The following is a 20,258-nucleotide window of genomic DNA, read 5'->3' as shown; positions in this document are numbered from 1 at the left end:
CGGCGGCTCCACCCGCCCCTCCTCCCCGTCTCCGCGCCCGGCCGCACACTCACCATTTCTAGTTCCTGGGCCTCCCGAGTCCCGCCTGCAGCTCCCACCACCTTACAGATCGCAGATGGACCAATGGCGGAAGTGCAAGGAAGATGCGATGTGAGTGAACTTCGCAGAGCGTAGCCCCAACCACCCGCTCCCAATAGCCCCACCCACCTGGCGCCCAGCTCCCGAAAGGACAGACACTTGTTACGACATCGACCCCTAGCGCCTGAAGTGCACAGGCCTGAGCCCAAAGCAGCCAGATCTCCTGTCCAGGCACATTTGCATTGAGAGGCAGCGCTGAGAGTCCCCAGGGAACAGTGGTCCTTCCTTGCAAACACACACACTGAAAAGGCACCTAATGAATCTGGCTCCATTTTGATCTTTGTTGACACCTGGAGTCTGACGTGTGGATTTGCAAAAAGGTGCACAGATTCAGGTATCAGGGATGCCTTAGGGCAGGGGTGGGCAACCTTTTTGTGAGTGCCTGCCAAAACCAGCAAAATCTCTGACTCAAAATTCTTCTGCATGCTGTTTTCCAAGTCAACTCTAAGGTCAATAAATTTCTGCTTCCAAATTGAGCTACTCTGAAATTCAATCAACTGCATTGCAAAGTCAGCCATGTCTATCTATGAAAACATTTGTAAGTTTAGTTCCTCCAGTTTCATGCTGTCTGGAAACCTCATGAATTTTGCTGTCTCTTCCAGGACTCTGAATTTCACAAATCTTGAGAAGAACTGCTCAACAGTTGATCAATGATGTTTAAAAACAGCTTTTGAAGGCTTTGACAGTCTGTTCTGTCATCTTTTGGGAGGTCTTTGATTGTGCCTCTTGAGGTTTGGAAAATATCTAACTCTCTCACCATCCACATCCCTCTTAAAGACGTCCAGTTTCTTTTCAAAAGCCTTTATGTAACCAAAGATAACATCAAGTGTCTTGCCAGTTCCTTGTAATTTAACATTTAAGTCATTCAAATGTTCACAAAAATCTGCAAAGAACATCAGTTTAGAAACCCACGTGGCGTCAGACAATTCTTGGTAAGAAATGACATGCCATGTTTGGCACACGTGCCAGGGGTTGCCCACCCCTGCCTTAGGGTGTTATCCTCCCAGAACTACAGTCAGATTCCCAACAAGAGCATTGAAACCAGAAACAAGCCATCATTTCCAGCGTGAAAAGTGACTTCTGCGTATTTAGAAAGGTTAACTTTAAGAAAATGTTTTTCACATGAAAAAATATGTTCCCACAGGTGATTCAGTCACACTACTCTGAGGCCATGAGCCACCCCTTACCTGTGGTTGTCTTGTGGGCAGGTCCACAGACCTACCCAGAGCAGGGAGATGGGCCAGGCACAGAGGTCACCAGGGTGGGAAGCCCAGGTGTCCAGCAATGGGCAACCAATTGTAGGGTGGGGCCTGGTCCCCAAGGTGACTTTTCCTCCTCTAGCTCCAGGCCCAGATAAGCAGCAAAATGCCAGGGCTGACATCAGGACCAGCTGCATTGAATAATGACCCCTGTCCTGGTGCCAGCCAATCCATCAGTGGAGGCCACATCCCTGAATGGACACACCTGGAAAGCTACAGAATATTCCATTCAGCTCTTCCCCTGGGACCTCCCCTGAAATCTCCACCCTTAAAACCTTTAGGAAGGAGGACCCAGTGTGCTCTCCCTCCCTGGAGCACACCTGTACCTTTCCCTTCCCCTCCTTCTCCTCCTCCCCCAGGCAGGTTACCATTAGCTTGCACTCCCAAGCTTCAAGGGCACTTCTGTTACCTCCTTAACTCCTTTCCTAAGCCCATTTCTCCTAAGAATTACTTCTCCTACCTCTGTAATTAACCATTAAATGTTCTCTTACACTTTGGGTCTTGCCCTGTATTCTTACCCAGCTCCAGTGCTGCAGGCACATTGTTCCAGGGCCTCTGTGGTGCTCCTGGTGCCCCTCACCCACTGAGGAAGATCCCCGCGGGGCGAGGGGCGGCAGGAATCCTTCTCTCTCAGCTCTAATAACTAAGGACCAGAAGCTCACTGTGACCAGGACCTCCCCGTGAACGATGGACAACCTCACATCGTCCACTTCCAGTACGAGGTCACCGAGGGGAAGGTCTCTCCCTGGGATGCAGTCCTGTGCAGCCAGAGCCTGTTTATAAAAATCCCAGGTGGAGTATTAGCTGATGGAAGCAAAGACGGGTTGTCAGCACTGCTGGAGTTTGCAGAAGAGAAGATGAAATTGCACTATGTCTCCATCTGCATCCGGAAAGGCTGGGAAGACAGAGCTCCACTCCTGAAGATCTTCAGCTTCTTGGGCTTTGAGGTTGTAGACCAGGCCATTCCCTGTGTACCCTCTCAGCCAGATGTGATGTTCATGGTTTACCCGCTGGACCAGAACTTGTCCCATGAGCACTAACGGTCAGAGGATGCTTTGCCCAAGAGCCACAGTGGGGACAGAGGGGGTTAGGCAGCCCTGGGACAGAGGAGGGGGCTCCTCGCTGACTAGGGAAGGACGCTGAGGGGCTCAGGGTGAGGGCTGCCTATTGTGTTCTTGGAGTTGACTCGTTGAAATTGTTTTCCATAAAGAACAGTATAAACATATTATTCACATGTGACCACCAGTAGTAAATGAAGATGTTTATGAAGTGGCCTTTGAAGCTTTCTAAACTGCGCTGTGTGATGTGCTCTATCTAGCCTACGGGAAGGACATTGCCTAGAGGGGGAGGGACTATCTGGGTCTGGGCCAAGACCTGGAGGGGTGGTGAGTAGTACTGTCAGCCTCAGGCCCCCCAGCCATTGGGCTTTCTCTTTGGTTTTTAAGACTTGTTTATTTCCTTTCCTTGCTTCCTGTCACCACAGGAGCTCCGGAGTATAGGCTTTGCAGCCCCATGGGCAGCCGTGTCCTCGAGTTGTTTTTTGATGCCCCACCTGGGCTTCTGTGTGCATTTGTGTCCGGCCTGGAGAAAGTATGCCTGACCCCCTTTCTTTTCATTTTTTTTCCAGTTTAATGTATTTTAATAGCAAACTTACAGGAACAGCACAGAAAACAGACAATATTAAAAACATGTACTTGCATGTAGGACAACTAAGTTAGAAAAGTATAGTAAATGGGTGGAATCTACTGTATGATAAAAATGCTACAAACACCATTTATTTGCCATCAATACGAAATTTACTTGTTTTTAAAAAAAATCCAAATGCTGGCATTGTCCAGAAAAATTTAACAGGTTTGTTTATCCTAATATATAAAAACCCTGGTTGGTCACATCCACAAAGACCAGAGGCTCCACTAACCAGAAGTCAGTCCTGCAGTCAGCTGTGGCTGCAGGCGAGGTGACCCAGCACTGACTCTTGATGGGGCTGCGAATCAGGCCAAGAGAGAGGCCTGAAGAGAGAAGTAGGGTCTGATCTGTAGCCTCTGTGGCAGCTGTTGGTCAGCACTTGCCTCTTTCTTTCTCTCTGGTCCTGGCCAGCAGCCTTGCCTCCATTTCTCTCCAGGCCTCCACCTGGGCTGCTGATCCGCCCCACCTTTCTAATCAGGCCCCATTGATAGGCCCAGAGATGCTTAGTGCCATAGAAACCGACCAATCAGAACCAAAATTGGTGGCAGAGGAGGTCAGTTGGGGGCGAGATCAGGCCAGCAGGGGAAGGCAGTTGGGGGCAACCAGGCCAGCAGGGGAGGGCAGTTGGGAGCAAGATCAGGTCGGCAGAGGAGGGCCGTTGGGGGTGCAATCAGGCGGGCAGGGGTGAGCAGTTGGGGGCAATCAGGTTGGCAGGGGAGGGCAGTTAGGGGTGATCAGGCAGGCAGAGGCAGTTAGGGGTGATCAGGTCAGCAGGGAAGGGCAGTTGGGGGTGCGATCAGGCGGGCAGGGGTGAGCAGTTGGGGGCAATCAGGTTGGCAGGGGAGGGCAGTTAGGGGTGATCAGGCAGGCAGAGGCAGTTAGGGGTGATCAGGTCAGCAGGGAAGGGCAGTTGGGGGTGCGATCAGGCGGGCAGGGGTGAGCAGTTGGGGGCAATCAGGTTGGCAGGGGAGGGCAGTTAGGGGTGATCAGGCAGGCAGAGGCAGTTAGGGGTGATCAGGTCAGCAGGGAAGGGCAGTTGGGGGTGCGATCAGGCGGGCAGGGGTGAGCAGTTGGGGGCAATCAGGTTGGCAGGGGAGGGCAGTTAGGGGTGATCAGGCAGGCAGAGGCAGTTAGGGGTGATCAGGTCAGCAGGGAAGGGCAGTTGGGGGTGCGATCAGGCGGGCAGGGGTGAGCAGTTGGGGGCAATCAGGTTGGCAGGGGAGGGCAGTTGGGGGCAAGATCAGGCCTGCAGGGGAGGGCAGTTAGGGGCAATCAGGCAGGCAGGCAGAGGCAATTAGGGGTGATCAGGCAGGCCGGCAGGTGAATGGTTAGGAGCCAGCGGTCTCAGATTGGGAGAGGGATGTCTGACCTCCAGTTTAGACCCGATCCCTGTGGGCCTAAACCGGCAGTTGGACATCCCCAAGGGGTCCCCAATTGGATAGGGTGCAGGCTGGGCTGACGGAACCCCACCCCCTCTGAGCACAAATTTCATGCACCGGGCCACTAGTATTGTTATAAAGTTGAACTGCTGAAACTTGTTCACTGAAACATTTGACTTGCATTAATGCTTCATGTCCCCGCATTTATATTTACAAAATTCACACACAAATGAAAATGGAAAAACTGCCAATACCTGATTTCTGTCCCCTATTTTCAACTTGCAATCATATACTTAGGTACCTTTTGACCCCATGGAAAAAAACAACAACCTAATGTTTAGAACTACAAATAAAAGGAAAAAAATTTTTTTAAAGAATGAAATGTTTTCCATCACAGTGGATTCTTAGGCACGTTCTCCGTGTATGTGGCGTGCTAGCTGGATGTCTATTGGCATAATTGTTACACATTTGGCATGGATAGCACACAGGTTGGTGTCTTCAAAAAGGCCAACAAGATAGGCCTCACTTGCCTCCTGCAAAGCACCAATTGCTGCACTTTGGAAGCGCAGGTCTGTCTTGAAGTCCTAAGCAATTTCTCACAGCAGACGCTGGAAGGGAAGTTTTCGAATCAGAAGCTCAGTGGACTTCTGATAACGTCCAATTTCACAAAGTGCCACAGTACCAGACCTGTAACAATGAGGCTTCTTCACCCCTCTGGTGGAGGGCACACTCTTCTGAGCGGCTTTGGTAACCAGCTGCATCCTTGGCACTTTGTCCCCTGTTGACTTCAGGGAAGTCTGTTTGGAAGGAGCCATGGTACAGAGACCTCTTCACTTACCCCCCTTCTCCTTCAGCTGGAGTTCGGCGAGCTGGAGGCGGTGCAGGCGTTGGAGAGCGATGGAGGCTGCAAACACCTGACCCTCTTTCTTTACAGCTTCGTGTTATTCTGGCATTTGGTTAAACTGGCTTCATCTGTGAAATGTTATCAGTGCATTTTGCAGAGGGACATTCAATTCACTCCCACCACCAGGGCTTTCTTTGGGGTGTCTGGGCCCCTATAAAACACTACCCAAGTCCAATTCTCAGATCATGGCCAGTTCTTGCTACTGGCTGCACGGCCCAGGCCCCAGCATCTCCTTCCTAGGGTCACAAAGAGCAGAGAGGAAGAGGAATGGCGACTCAGGGCCTGGTGGTTGAGGGAGGGGAATCTGTTCCTAAGGACCGAATGCCCCCCTCCCCACAACAGGTTCTGAATAGTGCCTGAGACCCTGCTCCACAGGGCCTGGGCTTGTAGAGGTGGCCTGCCCTTTTCTGTTTTCAAGGTACATCTTGTTCTAAAGGGAGAGGAAGGGCGAGAGATCTAATCTGGGTGAGGGGGTGGGGGTGTCAGGAATGCAAGTGTGTTGTGTTACAGTGTCGATAAACTGATTTAAAGTTAAACAAACAAATGTCCTGTTGTGGCCTGTGTTCTTCTCCAAACTGTGTTCTCAGTTCTTTATCAGATGGACGCCAAGGTGGTGGAAGAAAGTGTTGCACATACAGAACAAGTTTAACACTTCTGTTGTTTCATATTGTTTTTAATATGTGCACATACTGTTTCAAGAGCAGTTATGAGTTTTCAAGAATGCAGTTACACCACCATCAAGACAGAAAACACTCCATCAACCCAAAGGAACACAGTCGTGGTGGCGGTTTATACTGTATCCACCTCTGAACACGGATTTGTTACAGGCTCCTCCAAACCTGGACCTTTTCCGGAATGTCACGCAGTGGATCACCATGTGGTCTTTTAAATCCTGTTTAGAAACTTTGACACTGCATTTGCAATGGTACAGAATTATACAAGGCTGGCAGCGCTCTTCTGAGTGAAAGTTTTTGACTTTGGACATTGCGGCACACATTAGGACTTCAAAAATGGAGATTCTACTGTTATGAGTTATGTAAATCCGGACAAGATTTCTGCTTGCCCGTCTTCATTTGCATGGTGAGAGGAATGATGGGGGCAGGGATCATAGGAGATACCAATGATTATATCATAAAATATCTACACCGCTAAGAAAACATAAATTAGCACCGAAAGAAAGAAGAGGGACCAAGTCTGGACATCCTTTGCTCTTTAAAGAAATAAAGCAACACCTTTTCCCTCATGTTTCATAACATCTCCTGGAAGTGTAAACATGGAAATGATCCCTGAAAACAGCAAAAATGAGCACGGACGGCTTTGTGCCTTCTCCTGAAACAAAAAACTTTCAGCTACTCCTCTTATCAAAGGCACAGAAAATGTCCCTCATTGAGGATATCAAATATACTTGCTTTGCTGATACTCTGCCTGCAGGTCACCTTAAACTTTCCTTACCTCATTATCCTCTGAACAGCAATGGCTTCCTGGTGTTTTAATCAGAAAATCACCTTAGACATGCACAGGAATCACTCTAATTACAGAAAACCCATGATGTGCAGATGACCAGAACTTTCTTCAACTGGGAGGAACTCAAAAAAAGTATCACTCCATTTGAAAGCAGCAAAATAATATGCCATTTCAAAAATGACTTTCAAATTATTTCCACTGGTTTTAAAGCAGTGAGAAGTCCCTCATGTCACATACCCATGTCCATATTCTTAATCAAATGAAACTTAAACCCATGTTTAGAGCTTTCTGGAAAACCACTGATGTGAATCCCAGGAAGGCAGAATTTTGGGGATGTTTGCCCATTGTTCAAATCCACACTCTAGAACAGTGATGCGAACCTTTTGAGCTCGGTGTGTCAGCATTTTGAAAAACCCTAACTTAACTCTGGTGCCGTGTTACATATAGAAATTTTTTGATATTTGCAACCATAGTAAAACAAAGATTTATATTTTTGATATTTATTTTATATATTTAAATGCCATTTACAAAGAAAAATCAACCAAAAAAATGAGTTCGCGTGTCACCTCTGACACGCATGTCATAGGTTCACCATCACTGCTCTAGTAGATCCACAACTCTTTAAGAAGTATTACATGGAGAAAAAATGATCAATGATGACACCCCCATTTACTGAGGCCCCTACCATCCATAATGAAGATATGTAATCCACCATCGTTCCCAATTAACTCCCGTCAGTGTTTGCATTTATTATCAACATTTTTCTTTTATTTTCAATATATTTATTTTTTGTTTTTTTGAGAGGCAGAGTGAGATAGAAACATCAGTGAGAATGAACATACATCAGCTGCGTCCTGCATACTTCCTACTGGGGATTGAGCCCCAAACCTGGGCATGTGGCCTGACCATCAATCAAACCATGCTCAACTATAGAGCCACACTCACCTGGCAACAACTTCATTTTCTAAGAAATAAAAGCTTTTTTATTTAACCACTAGAGGACCGGTGCATGAAATTAGTGCACAGGAGGGGGGGGAATCCCCTCAGTCCAGCCAGCACACTCTTCAATCCAGGACCCCTCGGAGGATGTTGGATTGGGCCTACACCAGCAGTAGGACATCCCTCTCACAATCCGGAACTGCTGGCTCCTAACTGCTCACCTGCCTGCCTGCCTGATTGCCCCTGACTGCCCCGACAGCCTGACCACCCCTAACCACCTCTGCCTGCTGGCCTGATCACCCATAACTTCCCCCTCTGCCAGTCTGGTCACCCCTAACTGCACCCCTGCCGACCTGGTCACCTCCAACAGCCATCCCTGCCGGCCTGGTCACCCCCAATAGCCACCCCTGCCAGCCTGGTCACCCCATGCAGTGTGCTGTTCAGTTGTCCATCTGGTTATTTCATCATGATGGCCCCTGGCTTTTTATATATTAGGATTATCTCCTTTCCCACAAAAACTAAGCACCAGCAGTGCAAGAACTTTTTTCTTTCATGCCTGTATATGATGACTTGGACAGGTTTGCTAAATTGGGCATGTTTCCATGTAAATTGCCTGGTACGTATAGGATGTTGACATTATCATTATGATCATAATTTCTCCTTGGCCAGGCAACTCAGTTGATTAGAACGTTGTCCCAATATGCCAAGTTTGTGGGTTCATTCACAGGTCACACATAAGAATCAACCAATAATTACATAAATAACTGGAACAACAGATTGATGCTTCTCTCTTTCTCTCTCAAATCAACTTTCTTTTAAAAGTGTGTGTGTGGGGGCGGGGGGGGGGAATACAGTGAAATTCTGTCAGCAAGAACAGCTTCTTGGAAGAGAGATCCTAAGTTTGTTTTCTTGCTAGGTTTGTGTTCTTTAACAATATTCCCAGATTTATAAACCTCTGCTAACCCATAAAGGAGTTAATCAGTTACATATCTTGTTAAGAAGCACATGCTTTTGTATTAATATATATATGTAATATAGATACTTAACTGAGGTACTTTTTGGAAATGTACCCAATACAGCAAAGTAAATATTTCAGTATTTAGATAACAAGAAAGGCAAATGCTGTTCAACAACTGGTGCCTGGCCTTATACTCCGTTGAAAAGAAAATGTCACACATCCATCATCACACAGAGCTACTCCATGACCACAATGAATCAAGACAAAAGCAAAGGCATTCATGCTTGCACACGTGATCAAGAAAAACAGGTTTCAAAGGAATAAAAATAACGAATATTGCTTTTCTCACTAATATGATTTGTGCTTCTTACAATTTTGGTTTACCATGATTTTCTTCTGCCTTCTAAAGAAGAATGATTATCATTATGCAAGATAGAATGAAGTTCATTCCCTCACAGAATTCAATGCAGAAAAATGTATTGCTTCCTTGGATGGAAATCAAATTGTCTCTCACAAGGCAAAATATAACAAGAAATCATTTAAAGGCTGCTGTTACTGTTACATCCCAGACACTTATGGTTTCTGATCATGCTTATTTCACTTTTACTACAGATGTGATTGTGTTGGTCTTTGGCTGGAGGGGACTAAAAAACACATGACGGAAGTTTTTAATGCTTTGAAAGAATAAGAAACTAGTCTGTGCCAGACAATATAAGTATAACGATAATAAAAAATATGTTTTCTATGAGGAAACCATATCCGAATTTGTACACACATGACACTTATGACTCAGAGTGTATAATGATAAAATGGATAAAATGACAAATTAATCTGAAAATACATAATTACTATGGGATAATTAATTACATCCTCAGGAAATAACAAAAAAAACCATAACATGTCTTAGCATAAGAGTGGTTGAGAAACAGTTCCTATTTCATTAAAAATTACAGAAGCAGCCGAAACTGGTTTGGCTCAGTGGATAGAGCGTCAGCCTGCGGACTGAAGGGTCCCAGGTTCGATTCCGGTCAAGGGCATGTACCTGGGTTGCGGGCACATCCCCAGTGGGAGATGTGCAGGAGGCAGCTGATCGATGTTTCTCTCTCATCGATGTTTCTAACTCTCTATCTCTCTCCCTTCCTCTCTGTAAAAAATCAATAAAATATATTTTAAAAAAAATTACAGAAGCAGTAATCGGTTTGGCTCAGTGGATAGAGTGTCGGCCTGCGGACTGAAAGGTCCCAGGTTCGATTCCGGTCAAGGGCATGTACCTTGATTGCAGGCACATCCCCAGTAGGGAGTGTGCAGGAGGCAGCTGGTCGATGTTTCTGACTCTCTATCCCTCTCCCTTCCTCTCTGTAAAAAATCAATAAAATATATTTTAAAAAAAATTACAGAAGCATTGTCCTAGATGGTTGGGCTCAGTGGATAGAGCGTAAGCCTGCAAACTGAAGGATCCCGAGTTGATTCTGGTCAAGGGCACATGTCCGGGTTCCAGACTTGATCCTCAGCAGGGGAGGCAGCTGATCTGTGATTCTTATCATTGATGTTTCTATCTCTCTCTCCCTCACCCTTCCTCTCTGAAATCAATAAAAAAAATTTTTTAAAGTTACAGAAGCATTTATTAGAAAAAATGCACATAATTTTAATCACATACAACCCACGATAACTGAAAACGTTGAGAGATTAGGCTCAGCTCTGAGTGACACCACACATCCAGAGTCTGCCTGCAATGAGGAAAGTGTCGATTCTCACATGGAAGGACTGGCTCAGAGCCCTCACTGCAGAAGGTGGTATAAGAACTGGCACATGGCTCCTTGGCACTGCACCACTGCAGTTGTCACAGTGGGATCTGAATCACAGTCAGTAGTAGTATCAACAGAACAAGATGATTACTAGTCAAATTAGACCTCAAGCAAATGTAATCTAGAGAACAGTGCGTACCCTTCAGAAAACAGCCTCAACCATGACAGTCTACATTTGTTGCCTGGTGGACACCTATGGGCTTGCAGGAAAAGCCAACCTATGCTGGATCTTTAATGTTGAATTGTGAACATCTGTAAAGCTTACACCCAACATCAATGGAATTAAAGCAGTGGCTGGCTGTTTTGAGAAAATTCTTGACTGACAGGACAAAATAGGAGAAAAACAAACTAAAATATTCTCTTCTTAATGTGAACTCCATAGCACAATTCCCAGCCAAAAGCAACACACACACAAACATGAATATAATACACAAGGGGACTCTTTAGTGAACAGTAACTATGTACAAATACATGGCAAATACTTATTGACTAAAATAATAGTGAATATCAAGTGCAATTGAAAAATTAAAAAAGGTCCTAACCGGTTTGGCTCAGTAGATAGAGCGTCAGCCTTCGGACTCAAGGGTCCCAGGTTTGATTCCAGTCAAGGGCATGTACCTTCGTTGCAGGCACATCCCCAGTAGGGAGTGTGCAGGAGGCAGCTGATCGATGTTTCTCTCTCATCGATGTTTCTAACTCTCTATCTTTCTCCCTTCCTCTCTGTAAAAAATCAATAAAATATATTTTAAAAAAGAATATACAGGCGTGTAGAGCCTATTCATTCAATACCTGTCAGGGTACATTACTAGTCAGGGCACAGGGAAGACAACCCTTCAGTGTTTCTCTCTCACATCAATGTTTCCCTCTTCTTCTTTCTGCCTTCCTCACTCTAAAGCATCAATTTAAAGAAACTAACAAAAAAAGAATGAGTACTGATAATGAACAAATATGTCAAAAGTTTATAGAACTTCTTTAATACTGTGAGTTCTGGGGAGTATATGACTTCATTTGCAGCAGGCTTACATGTACGTACATACAACCCACGATAACTGAAAACGTTGAGAGATTAGGCTCAGCTCTGAGTGACACCACACATCCAGAGTCTGCCTGCAATGGGGAAAGTGCCGATTCTCACATGGAAGGACTGGCTCAGAGCCCTCACTGCAGAAGGTGGTATAAGAACTGGCACATGGCTCCTTGGCACTGCACCACTGCAGTTGTCACAGTGGGATCTGAATCACAGTCAGTAGTAGTATCAACAGAACAAGATGATTACTAGTCAAATTAGACCTCAAGCAAATGTAATCTAGAGAACAGTGCGTACCCTTCAGAAAACAGCCTCAACCATGACAGTCTACATTTGTTGCCTGGTGGACACCTATGGGCTTGAAGGAAAAGCCAACCTATAGAGGAACTTTAATGTTGAATTCTGAACAACTGTAAAGCTTACACCGACATCAATGTAATTAAAGAAGTGGCTGGCAGTTTTGAGGCTATTCTTGGCTGGCAGGGCAAAGATTGAGAAAAACAAACTAAAATATTCTCTTCTTAATGTGAACTCCATAGCACAATTCCCAGCCAAAAGCAACACACACACAAACATGAATATAATACACAAGGGGACTCTTTAGTGAACAGTAACTATGTACAAATACATGGCAAATACTTATTGACTAAAATAATAGTGAATATCAAGTGCAATTGAAAAATTAAAAAAGGTCCTAACCGGTTTGGCTCAGTAGATAGAGCGTCAGCCTTCGGACTCAAGGGTCCCAGGTTTGATTCCAGTCAAGGGCATGTACCTTCGTTGCGGGCACATCCCCAGTAGGAGTGTGGAGGCAGCTGATCGATGTTTCTCTCTCATCGATGTTTCTAACTCTCTATCTTTCTCCCTTCCTCTCTGTAAAAAATCAATAAAATATATTTTAAAAAAGAATATACAGGCGTGTAGAGCCTATTCATTCAATACCTGTCAGGGTACATTACTAGTCAGGGCACAGGGAAGACAACCCTTCAGTGTTTCTCTCTCACATCAATGTTTCCCTCTTCTTCTTTCTGCCTTCCTCACTCTAAAGCATCAATTTAAAGAAACTAACAAAAAAAGAATGAGTACTGATAATGAACAAATATGTCAAAAGTTTATAGAACTTCTTTAATACTGTGAGTTCTGGGGAGTATATGACTTCATTTGCAGCAGGCTTACATGTACGTTAGTTACACTAATAGGATTTCCTTCCAGTGCAGTTTTCAAGCTACTCTGAAAGTATTTGTTAAAATTTGTAAGTTTTGGCAAACTTCCAAAATGTGCTCTCAGCTGGGCGGTTACCTGACCCGCATGGTCCTCTGTCCTGAGCACCCGGTGGGGTTGGAATCAGCCTCAAATGCTGAGGGGCCTGCGGTCCTGAGTGGACATAGTCAGTGCTGGTCTGCGTTTCTAAGTCCAGGCCAGCACCAGGAGCATCCGGGCCAGGACCAGAGCTTCTGGCGGGCGCTCGCCCACCACCTGCCCCAGGTGTCCCACTCACCCCATTGCCCTTCGCAGAGCTGCTGCGATGCTCCAGGTGCTAGGCCCTTTCTTTGGGGAGGGTCTGTGTCCTCCAGACCTTCCCCTGCATCCGTGACCTTCCAGCCAGAACCTGAAGTGACTGCATACGCAGTGAAGCATGAAGCAGATTAAATGGAAGGGGATCCGGATTGTCCAGAGAGAGGAAGGAAAGCCCCGGGACCAGGTGTGGAGCCACCGAGCCTTTCCCCAAGGCGGGCGCATGTGGCAGCCACACACCCACCTGATGGCACCCATAGCTGCTGCCATTCCTGGGGCATCATTTAGATCCTCCTGTGTGGGACCCACCACTGGTTCCCGCGTCAGGCATTTTGGCTGCACCTCCTGCTCCCAACAGCACCTGGGACGGGCCTGGCCCAGCGCCCCCACTCCCCTTCAGCATGTGTGTTGGTCTGAAAGGCTCTGGCAAGGGCCCTTGCACAATGTCTTCCCTCAGTAGCTGGATTTGCAGAGCAATGTGGAACCATGTGCACTTGATCAGGTCACCATTAAGGCTCTAAGAAAGCTCTTTGTAAGCAATGCTTACGACCAGAACTTTTTGGAAGTCCTTTCCTTTGAACCAAGACTCTGTGTTTTGTTGAAATGAAACGAAACTTGAAATCAGTGCCTTGTATTTGACTCTGCGTCCGACTAAATGAGAAATGGTTGCAAGTGGATAAGCAACATGAATCATATGGATTGGAGGGAGTCAGAATTTTACAATATTCCTGTTAGTTTCAAAATAATACTTGGCTATTACTGCATAATAAAAGGCATTTACATACTATATAATAAAGCGGTAATATGCAAATTGACATGCCCTCACAGTATGGCCACCCCACGTCAACACAAGATGGCCGCCCCTACATCATCAAAAGATAGCTGCCACATGATGGCCATTCCCAGGGCGTCACAAGATGGACAGCAGGGGAGGGCAGTTGGGGGCAACCAGGCATGCAGGGGAGGGCAGTAGGGGCGAAAGGGCTGGCAGGGGAGGGCAGTTTGGGGCGGTCGGGCAGGCAGGGGAGCAGTTAAGTGTCAATCAGGCTGCCAGGGGAGTGGTTAGGGGGCGATGAGGCTGGCAGGCAGAAGCAGTTAGGGGCAAGCAGGCAGGTGAGTGGTTAGAAGCCAGCAGTCCAAGATTGTGAGAGGGAAGTCTGACTGCCAGTTTAGGCCTAATCCCGTAGGGCAGTCGTACATCCCCCAAGGGGTCCCAGATTGTAGATGGTGCAGGCTGGGCTGAGGGACACCCGCCCCGCCCCCCACCCCAGTGAACGAATTTCGTGCACTGGGCCTCTAGTAAGTGAATAACTGCAACTACATGTCTCCATAAAATTGAACTCCCTTTAAATTTAACAATGAATTTCAAGCATATGATTGTAGTCTTGTATTATAGTCTTTCTCTGTGTGAAATGTAAACAGAATGAGCAGAAACTGCCGATGGAAGGAGCCAGTAAGACTTCACTGGTTTCTCTCCTCTTGGGGTGGTGAGAGCAGGGCACAGGGTGCACCCCCTGGGACAGGATCTTGGCACATCCCTCTTGGCAGCAACACACTTGGTTCATGGTGGGGTGAGCCTGTCTTGCCCTTCCTGGGGATCTGGAATCATAGGCACAGAACAGGCCAGAGGGTCTTCTCCGTTCCTTCCTTCAAAAACTATAACTGCACTCGGGATGGCCCTGAGACCCTGACTTTTTCTCTTTCTCTTCTTCCTTGTGATGGCATGGTGGGTGTGGACGGAGAGACAAGGGGAGGCTGGACAGGGAGGCTCATACAGAACAAGGCTATCCCTGCGTCTGTCCTAAGTCTTGGCAACACTGGGCTCTTCCAGGTCCGTTCTTCATGCTTGTACCACTGGGATGGTTGTGGACCCTGAGGGAAAAGGGGATGGTCCCAGGACTCAGAGATGAGGGTAGTCAGACATGCAGCAAGAAATCCAGTGCTCTCCACTCAGCACTGGGGTCTGAGGCTCAACCACATTCGAGCTAAAGGGTTGTTTTGGCGCTGACCAGTTTGGCTCAGTGGATAAAGCGTTGGCCTGCGGACTGAAGGGTCCCAGTTCAATTCTGGTCAAGGGCATGTACCTTGGCTGTGGGCACATCCCCAGTGGGGAGTGTGCAGGAAGCAGCTGAATCGATGTTTCTCTTTCATCGATGTTTCTAACTCTCTATCCCTCTCCTTCTCCCTTACTCTCTGTAAAAAAATCAATAAAATATATATATTTTTAAAAAGAGTTGTTTTGATTCATTTTTTCCTCTTCCAGACATATTGTGTTAAAGACAGGGTCAGTGGCTGTCACCCACACATTTCTTCCATGACAATATTTACTCCTGACTTTAGGGCCCCGTGGACAGAGCTCGGCTTTGGGTCAGGACTTGTGTCTCCAGGCCTCCCTACCGATACCTCACGGAAGGAGGTGAGACTTATTGACCACCATGCAGAGGTTTGGGGTGAGGACAAGAAGAGTTCTGGGGAGCTCCATGATCCACTGGCAGGAGGGATAGAGGAATGTGTCAGCCCAAACAGACAGTCAGGGATGGGGAAGCAAGAGAGGAAGGAGGGCCTAGGACAGTGGCGTTAAGCAGAAAAGGAGAGCTCAGCACCCTTCCTCTGGTGAGGTCAGAGCTGCAGTGGCATCTGAGTGGGCAGAGCCAAGCGCCCAGAGCAGGGCCAGCACACTGCATTGAGAGTGAGAGCATCACCCTGTGAGAGCACCATCCAATCATCCCTGTGAGAGCATCATCCCCTGACACACGCAGGAGTCCCAATAACCCAGGAGCCCCAAGGATGCTCTGGCCCATAGGATGCTGTTCTTCACTCCAGCCCATCCCATCTGAATTACTGGAAACATCAGACTTCACAGATCACAGGTTTGTCTGCTTTCCAAGCTTCAGCAAAGAATTTTATTTTTCTGTGAAGAAAGGAACACTTAATAAAAATATAACAAAGTGCATTCTCTCAATTCACTCGAGTAGTGACTTTGCCTTTCCCCAAACTGGCATTTAATGTGTAATTAACTCACTCGACTGCAGGCCAAGAATTTCTCTTTAGAATCAGGGGAGGTTTTGCTTACATGCCTTTTCTTGGGGAGGTTTTGCTTATATGCCTTTTCTTAAGATGGGGGTTCACTGTATTTTGACTTTTCATAGCAATCAAGAAAAATGTGATTAAAATATAAGCAAAGCAAAAAAGTCTGATGCTAAGCACAAACCAACATGGGAACAGACTCTGCCAACCTTCTAGGCTCGCAAAGAAGACATGGGCGAAAAATGGAATTCAGCTCAGAGGCTGGGGAGGTGGAGGGATTGAGCAAAAAAGAAAAAAGAGAACTCATGGACATGACAAGTGTGGTGACTGCATGGGTGGTGGAGGATGAAGGAGGGTGGAAAAGGGCATAGAGGGAATGAATGGTAGTGGACAAAATAAAATTTAGAAAACAATTGTAAGTTATTTTAGTTGTCAATTATACAGTGTACATTGTCACATGGTGTTGTAGGGATATGAGGCAACATGAAGGTTTCCCTACATTTTTACATTCAATACAATTTCCCACTTTGAGTTCCTTCATGACCTTTCCAAGGAAAAGGGACAGCTGAAGGCTTTCCCACCTTCTATGTATGTATGTGTATGTGTGTGTATATATATATATATGCACACTATTTCTCCAGTTGCATTTTCACTTGTCCAAGAAAGGCTCTCCCACATTCCATATGTTCATACACTTACTCTTGAGGCCCTTCATGGTTCTGTAAAGAACTAGGATGGCCAAAGGCACTTCTACAATCTTTACATGACAGGGCTTCTGTTCAGTGAGTTCCTTCATCCTTCACAATAAACTGGAAGAAATGAATGATTTCTAACCCTCTTACATTTCTAGGGTCCATCCCCAAGAAGGATAATCATACTAGTTCATGATGGCACACCTGAGAGATAAATGAAGGCTTTTTGCTACTCTTTACATTAACAGTGTTTATCAATACATTTTGTTTTCAAATGTGTGTAAAAATTAGTTGGAAACCTAAAGGCTTTACCATATTCCTTGCATTGATATGATTTCTCTCCACTATGAGCATTTTTGTGAATTTGAAAGGATCTGGGATGACTATAGGTTATCCCACATCGCTTGCATCCATAGGGTTTCTTCCCAGTATACATTTCACATATCTAAGAGAAAACGCATGGCAAAGAGATTTACTTCATTCCTTAGTCATGAGGATTCTATCATGACTACTTTTGTCATCCAAGATGTGTGAGACAACGGAAGCTTTTCCCACATTGTTTACTTGCATAAGGTTTTCCCCCAGTACGTGTTCTTCCATGCTTCCTAAGAGAATTGGAGGAACTGAAAGCTTTAACACATTCCTTACATTCATAGAGCTTTTCTCCATTGTGTGTGCTTTCATTTCTAGGTGTGTATAGGAGGCAACCAATTGATGTGTTTCTCTCACATCAATATTGCTCTTTCTTTTTCTCTAATTTTCACTCTCTTAAGGGAAAAATATCCTCAGGTGAGTATAAAAAAAAGAAAAAGAATCGGGATGGTCAAAGGCTTTTGTACAATCTTTACACAATAGGGCTTATTTTCCGTGTGAATTCTTTCATTCATTATGCTTACTCTCCACTGACTATTTAGGTGAATTTAAAGGGAACTAGGATGAATAAAGGCTTTCCCACACTATCATTCATAGTGTTTTTCCTTACTATGAGTTCTTTCATGATATCACAGGTAAGTTGGATGAGAGAAAGCTTTACCACAATGGTTACATTCCTAAGGTTTTTCCCCAGTATGAATACTTTCATGAGCTCGGAGGGCACATCAATCACGGAATGTTTTACCACATTCTTTAAATTCATGAGGCTTCTTTCAATCATGACTTTTTTTATGTCTTCGAAGAGAGCTGAGATAACTGAAGGCTTTCCCACATTGCTTACAATCATAAGGTTTTTCCCCAGTATGAGTTTTTTCATGACATTGGAGATAATATTGATAAAGGAATGTTTTATCACATTGCTTACATTTATGATGCTTCTTTCCATCATGACTTATTTTATGTATTGCAAGAGAGCTGGGATAACTGAAGGCTTTCCCACATTGCTTACATTCATAAGGTTTTTCCCCAGTATGAGTTCTTTCATGACTTTGCAGAGAATATCGATAAAGGAATGTTTTACCACATTCCTTACATTCATGAGGCTTCTTTCCATCATGACTTCTTTTATGTCTTCCAAGAGAGTTGAGACTACTGAAGGTTTTTCCACATTGCTTACATTCATAGGGTTTTTCCTTATGAGTTCTTTCATAATGTCGGAGGTAAGTTGGATAAGAAAAAGTTTTGCCACAATGCTTACATTCATAAGGTTTTTCCCCAGTATGAATACTTTCATGAACGCGGAGGGCACGTAGATCACAGAATGTTTTACCACATTCTTTACATTCATGCAGCTTCTTTCCATCACGACTCTTTTTATGTTTCCCAAGAGAGCTGGGAGAACTGAAAGCTTTCCCACAATGCTTACATTCATAGGGTTTTTCCTTAGTATGAGTTCTTTCATGACATCGGAGGGAAGCTGGCCTAGTGAAAGCTTTACCACAATGGTTACATTCATAAGGTTTTTCCCCAGTATGAGTTCTTTCATGACATTGCAGAATACATCGAAAAAGGAATGTTTTACCACATTCCTTACATTCATGAGGCTTCTTTCCATCATGACTTCTTTTATGTCTTCGAAGAGAGTTGAGACTACTGAAGGTTTTCCCACATTGCTTACATTCATACAGTTTCTGAGGAATATGCGTTTTTTCGTGATTTCTAAGGAAAGTTGAATAGTGGAAAGCTTTCCCACTGGTACTGCCTTCATGTCTCCGAATATATCGGTGATACTTGAAAGCTTTCGTAGGTTCCTTACATTTATAAGGGCTTTCTTCATATTCCTGACAGAGGTATAGTTTGGGTACAATGTGAGCGCTCAGATGGTTATTCAAGGATAAATAACCCATGAAGATTTGCCTACACAACCTGGATTTAGGTTTCTTTATTTCTGTAGGAGTTTCTTTCTTTTCATTAAGATTTGGAATCTGGCTGAAGTTTTCTCTGCATTGACTACCATCTTTCCTTTTACAGAGTCTCTCTACCATATGACTGCTGTAAAAATCAGAAGCATATTATTAATACTCTCTTAATGATTTAATATTTATTGATAGTATGATAATGACATCTTTACCATTTTCAAGGAATTTGCAGCATTTCTGTACATTTCAATTTTTAAAAGTGGATATCCTAAAAACCTCTGAAGTAGAATGGATCATAAATATTATAAAAACACTTATATTCATTAATGGTACTTACATATTTTTTAAAAATGTATTTTATTGATTTTTTACAGAGAGGAAGGGAGAGGGACAGAGAGTCAGAAACATCGATGAGAGAGAAACATTGGCAGGGCTGCCTCCTGCACACACCAAACTGGGGATGTACCCACAACCAAGGCACATGCCCCCGACCAGAATCGAACCTGGGACCTTTTAGCTTGCAGGCCGAACCTCTATCCACTGAGCAAAACCAGTTTGGGCCTGTATTTTTTTTAAATGAGATTTTGATGAAATAATTCTAAGAATCAATAAATTTAAAACTGGGCTGATATAATTGGATTACCTGTTTTTAAGACTGTTTTGTGGACTGGGTCGATGTAGCTCAGTGGTTCAGCATGGACCCACCCTCCAGGGGGGTTGCCAGTTCTACTCTCCGAAAGAGAATATGGCCAGGTTGCAGACTTATTATCCCCTGTACAGGATGTGCAGGAGGCAGCTAATCAATGTTTCAATCTCTCCCTCTCACCTCCACACTGTAAAATAATAAAAACATAATTTCGCACCACCGGCATGGCTCAGTGGTTGAACACCGACATATGAACCAAGATGTCATATTTCGATTCATGGTCCGGGCACATGCCGATGTGGTGGGCTTGATTCCGAGTGTGGGGAGTGCAGGAGGCAGACGATCAATAATTCTCTCTCATCATTGATGTTTGTCTCTCATTCTCTCTCTCTCTCTCTCTCTCTCTCTCTCTCTCTCTCTCCACTTCTCTGAAATAAATAAATACATATTAAATAAATGAATAAATAAAATAAATATTTGTAAGACCATATTTAAAAAAAAGATGCTCTTACAGGACATTGCTTTCTC

At 45.0% G+C, this 20,258-nt stretch overlaps 2 protein-coding genes and 2 pseudogenes across 2 annotated transcripts in view; 1 reads left to right on the top strand and 3 right to left on the bottom strand.

Annotated features, from left to right (window-relative positions):
- The window catches only part of LOC102260233 (zinc finger protein 14-like), a 36,147-nt gene extending 35,990 nt beyond the window's left edge, over positions 1-157 (bottom strand). The window contains exon 1 of the mRNA XM_014535101.1: positions 54-157. Within this exon, the coding sequence (XP_014390587.1) occupies positions 54-56 (3 nt within the window). The 5' untranslated portion in view covers positions 57-157. The remainder of the gene's footprint in view (positions 1-53) is intronic.
- A 1,708-nt stretch (positions 158-1,865) lies between these two features.
- LOC102259928 lies at positions 1,866-2,625 on the top strand (annotated as a pseudogene).
- Positions 2,626-4,522: 1,897 nt separating this feature from the next.
- Positions 4,523-5,664, bottom strand: LOC102255205 (annotated as a pseudogene).
- Positions 5,665-17,540: 11,876 nt separating this feature from the next.
- LOC102259629 (zinc finger protein 14-like) lies at positions 17,541-19,210 on the bottom strand. Its single transcript, XM_014535230.1, has one exon. The coding sequence runs from the start codon at positions 19,208-19,210 to the stop codon at positions 17,939-17,941; it is 1,272 nt and encodes a 423-aa protein (XP_014390716.1). The 3' UTR covers positions 17,541-17,938.
- Between the last annotated feature and the right edge of the window lie 1,048 nt (positions 19,211-20,258).

The sequence above is a fragment of the Myotis brandtii genome, unplaced genomic scaffold, assembly GCF_000412655.1.
Source record: "Myotis brandtii unplaced genomic scaffold, ASM41265v1 scaffold1012, whole genome shotgun sequence".
Lineage (NCBI taxonomy): Eukaryota > Metazoa > Chordata > Mammalia > Chiroptera > Vespertilionidae > Myotis > Myotis brandtii.
The sequence above is the reverse complement of the archived record's forward strand: the minus strand, read 5'-3'. Positions and strand labels throughout refer to the sequence as shown.

Bases quoted from the DNA above. Each gene is read 5' to 3' on its own strand.
- LOC102259629 (XM_014535230.1), bottom strand. From the start codon at position 19,210: ATGGTAGAGAGACTCTGTAAAAGGAAAGATGGTAGTCAATGCAGAGAA.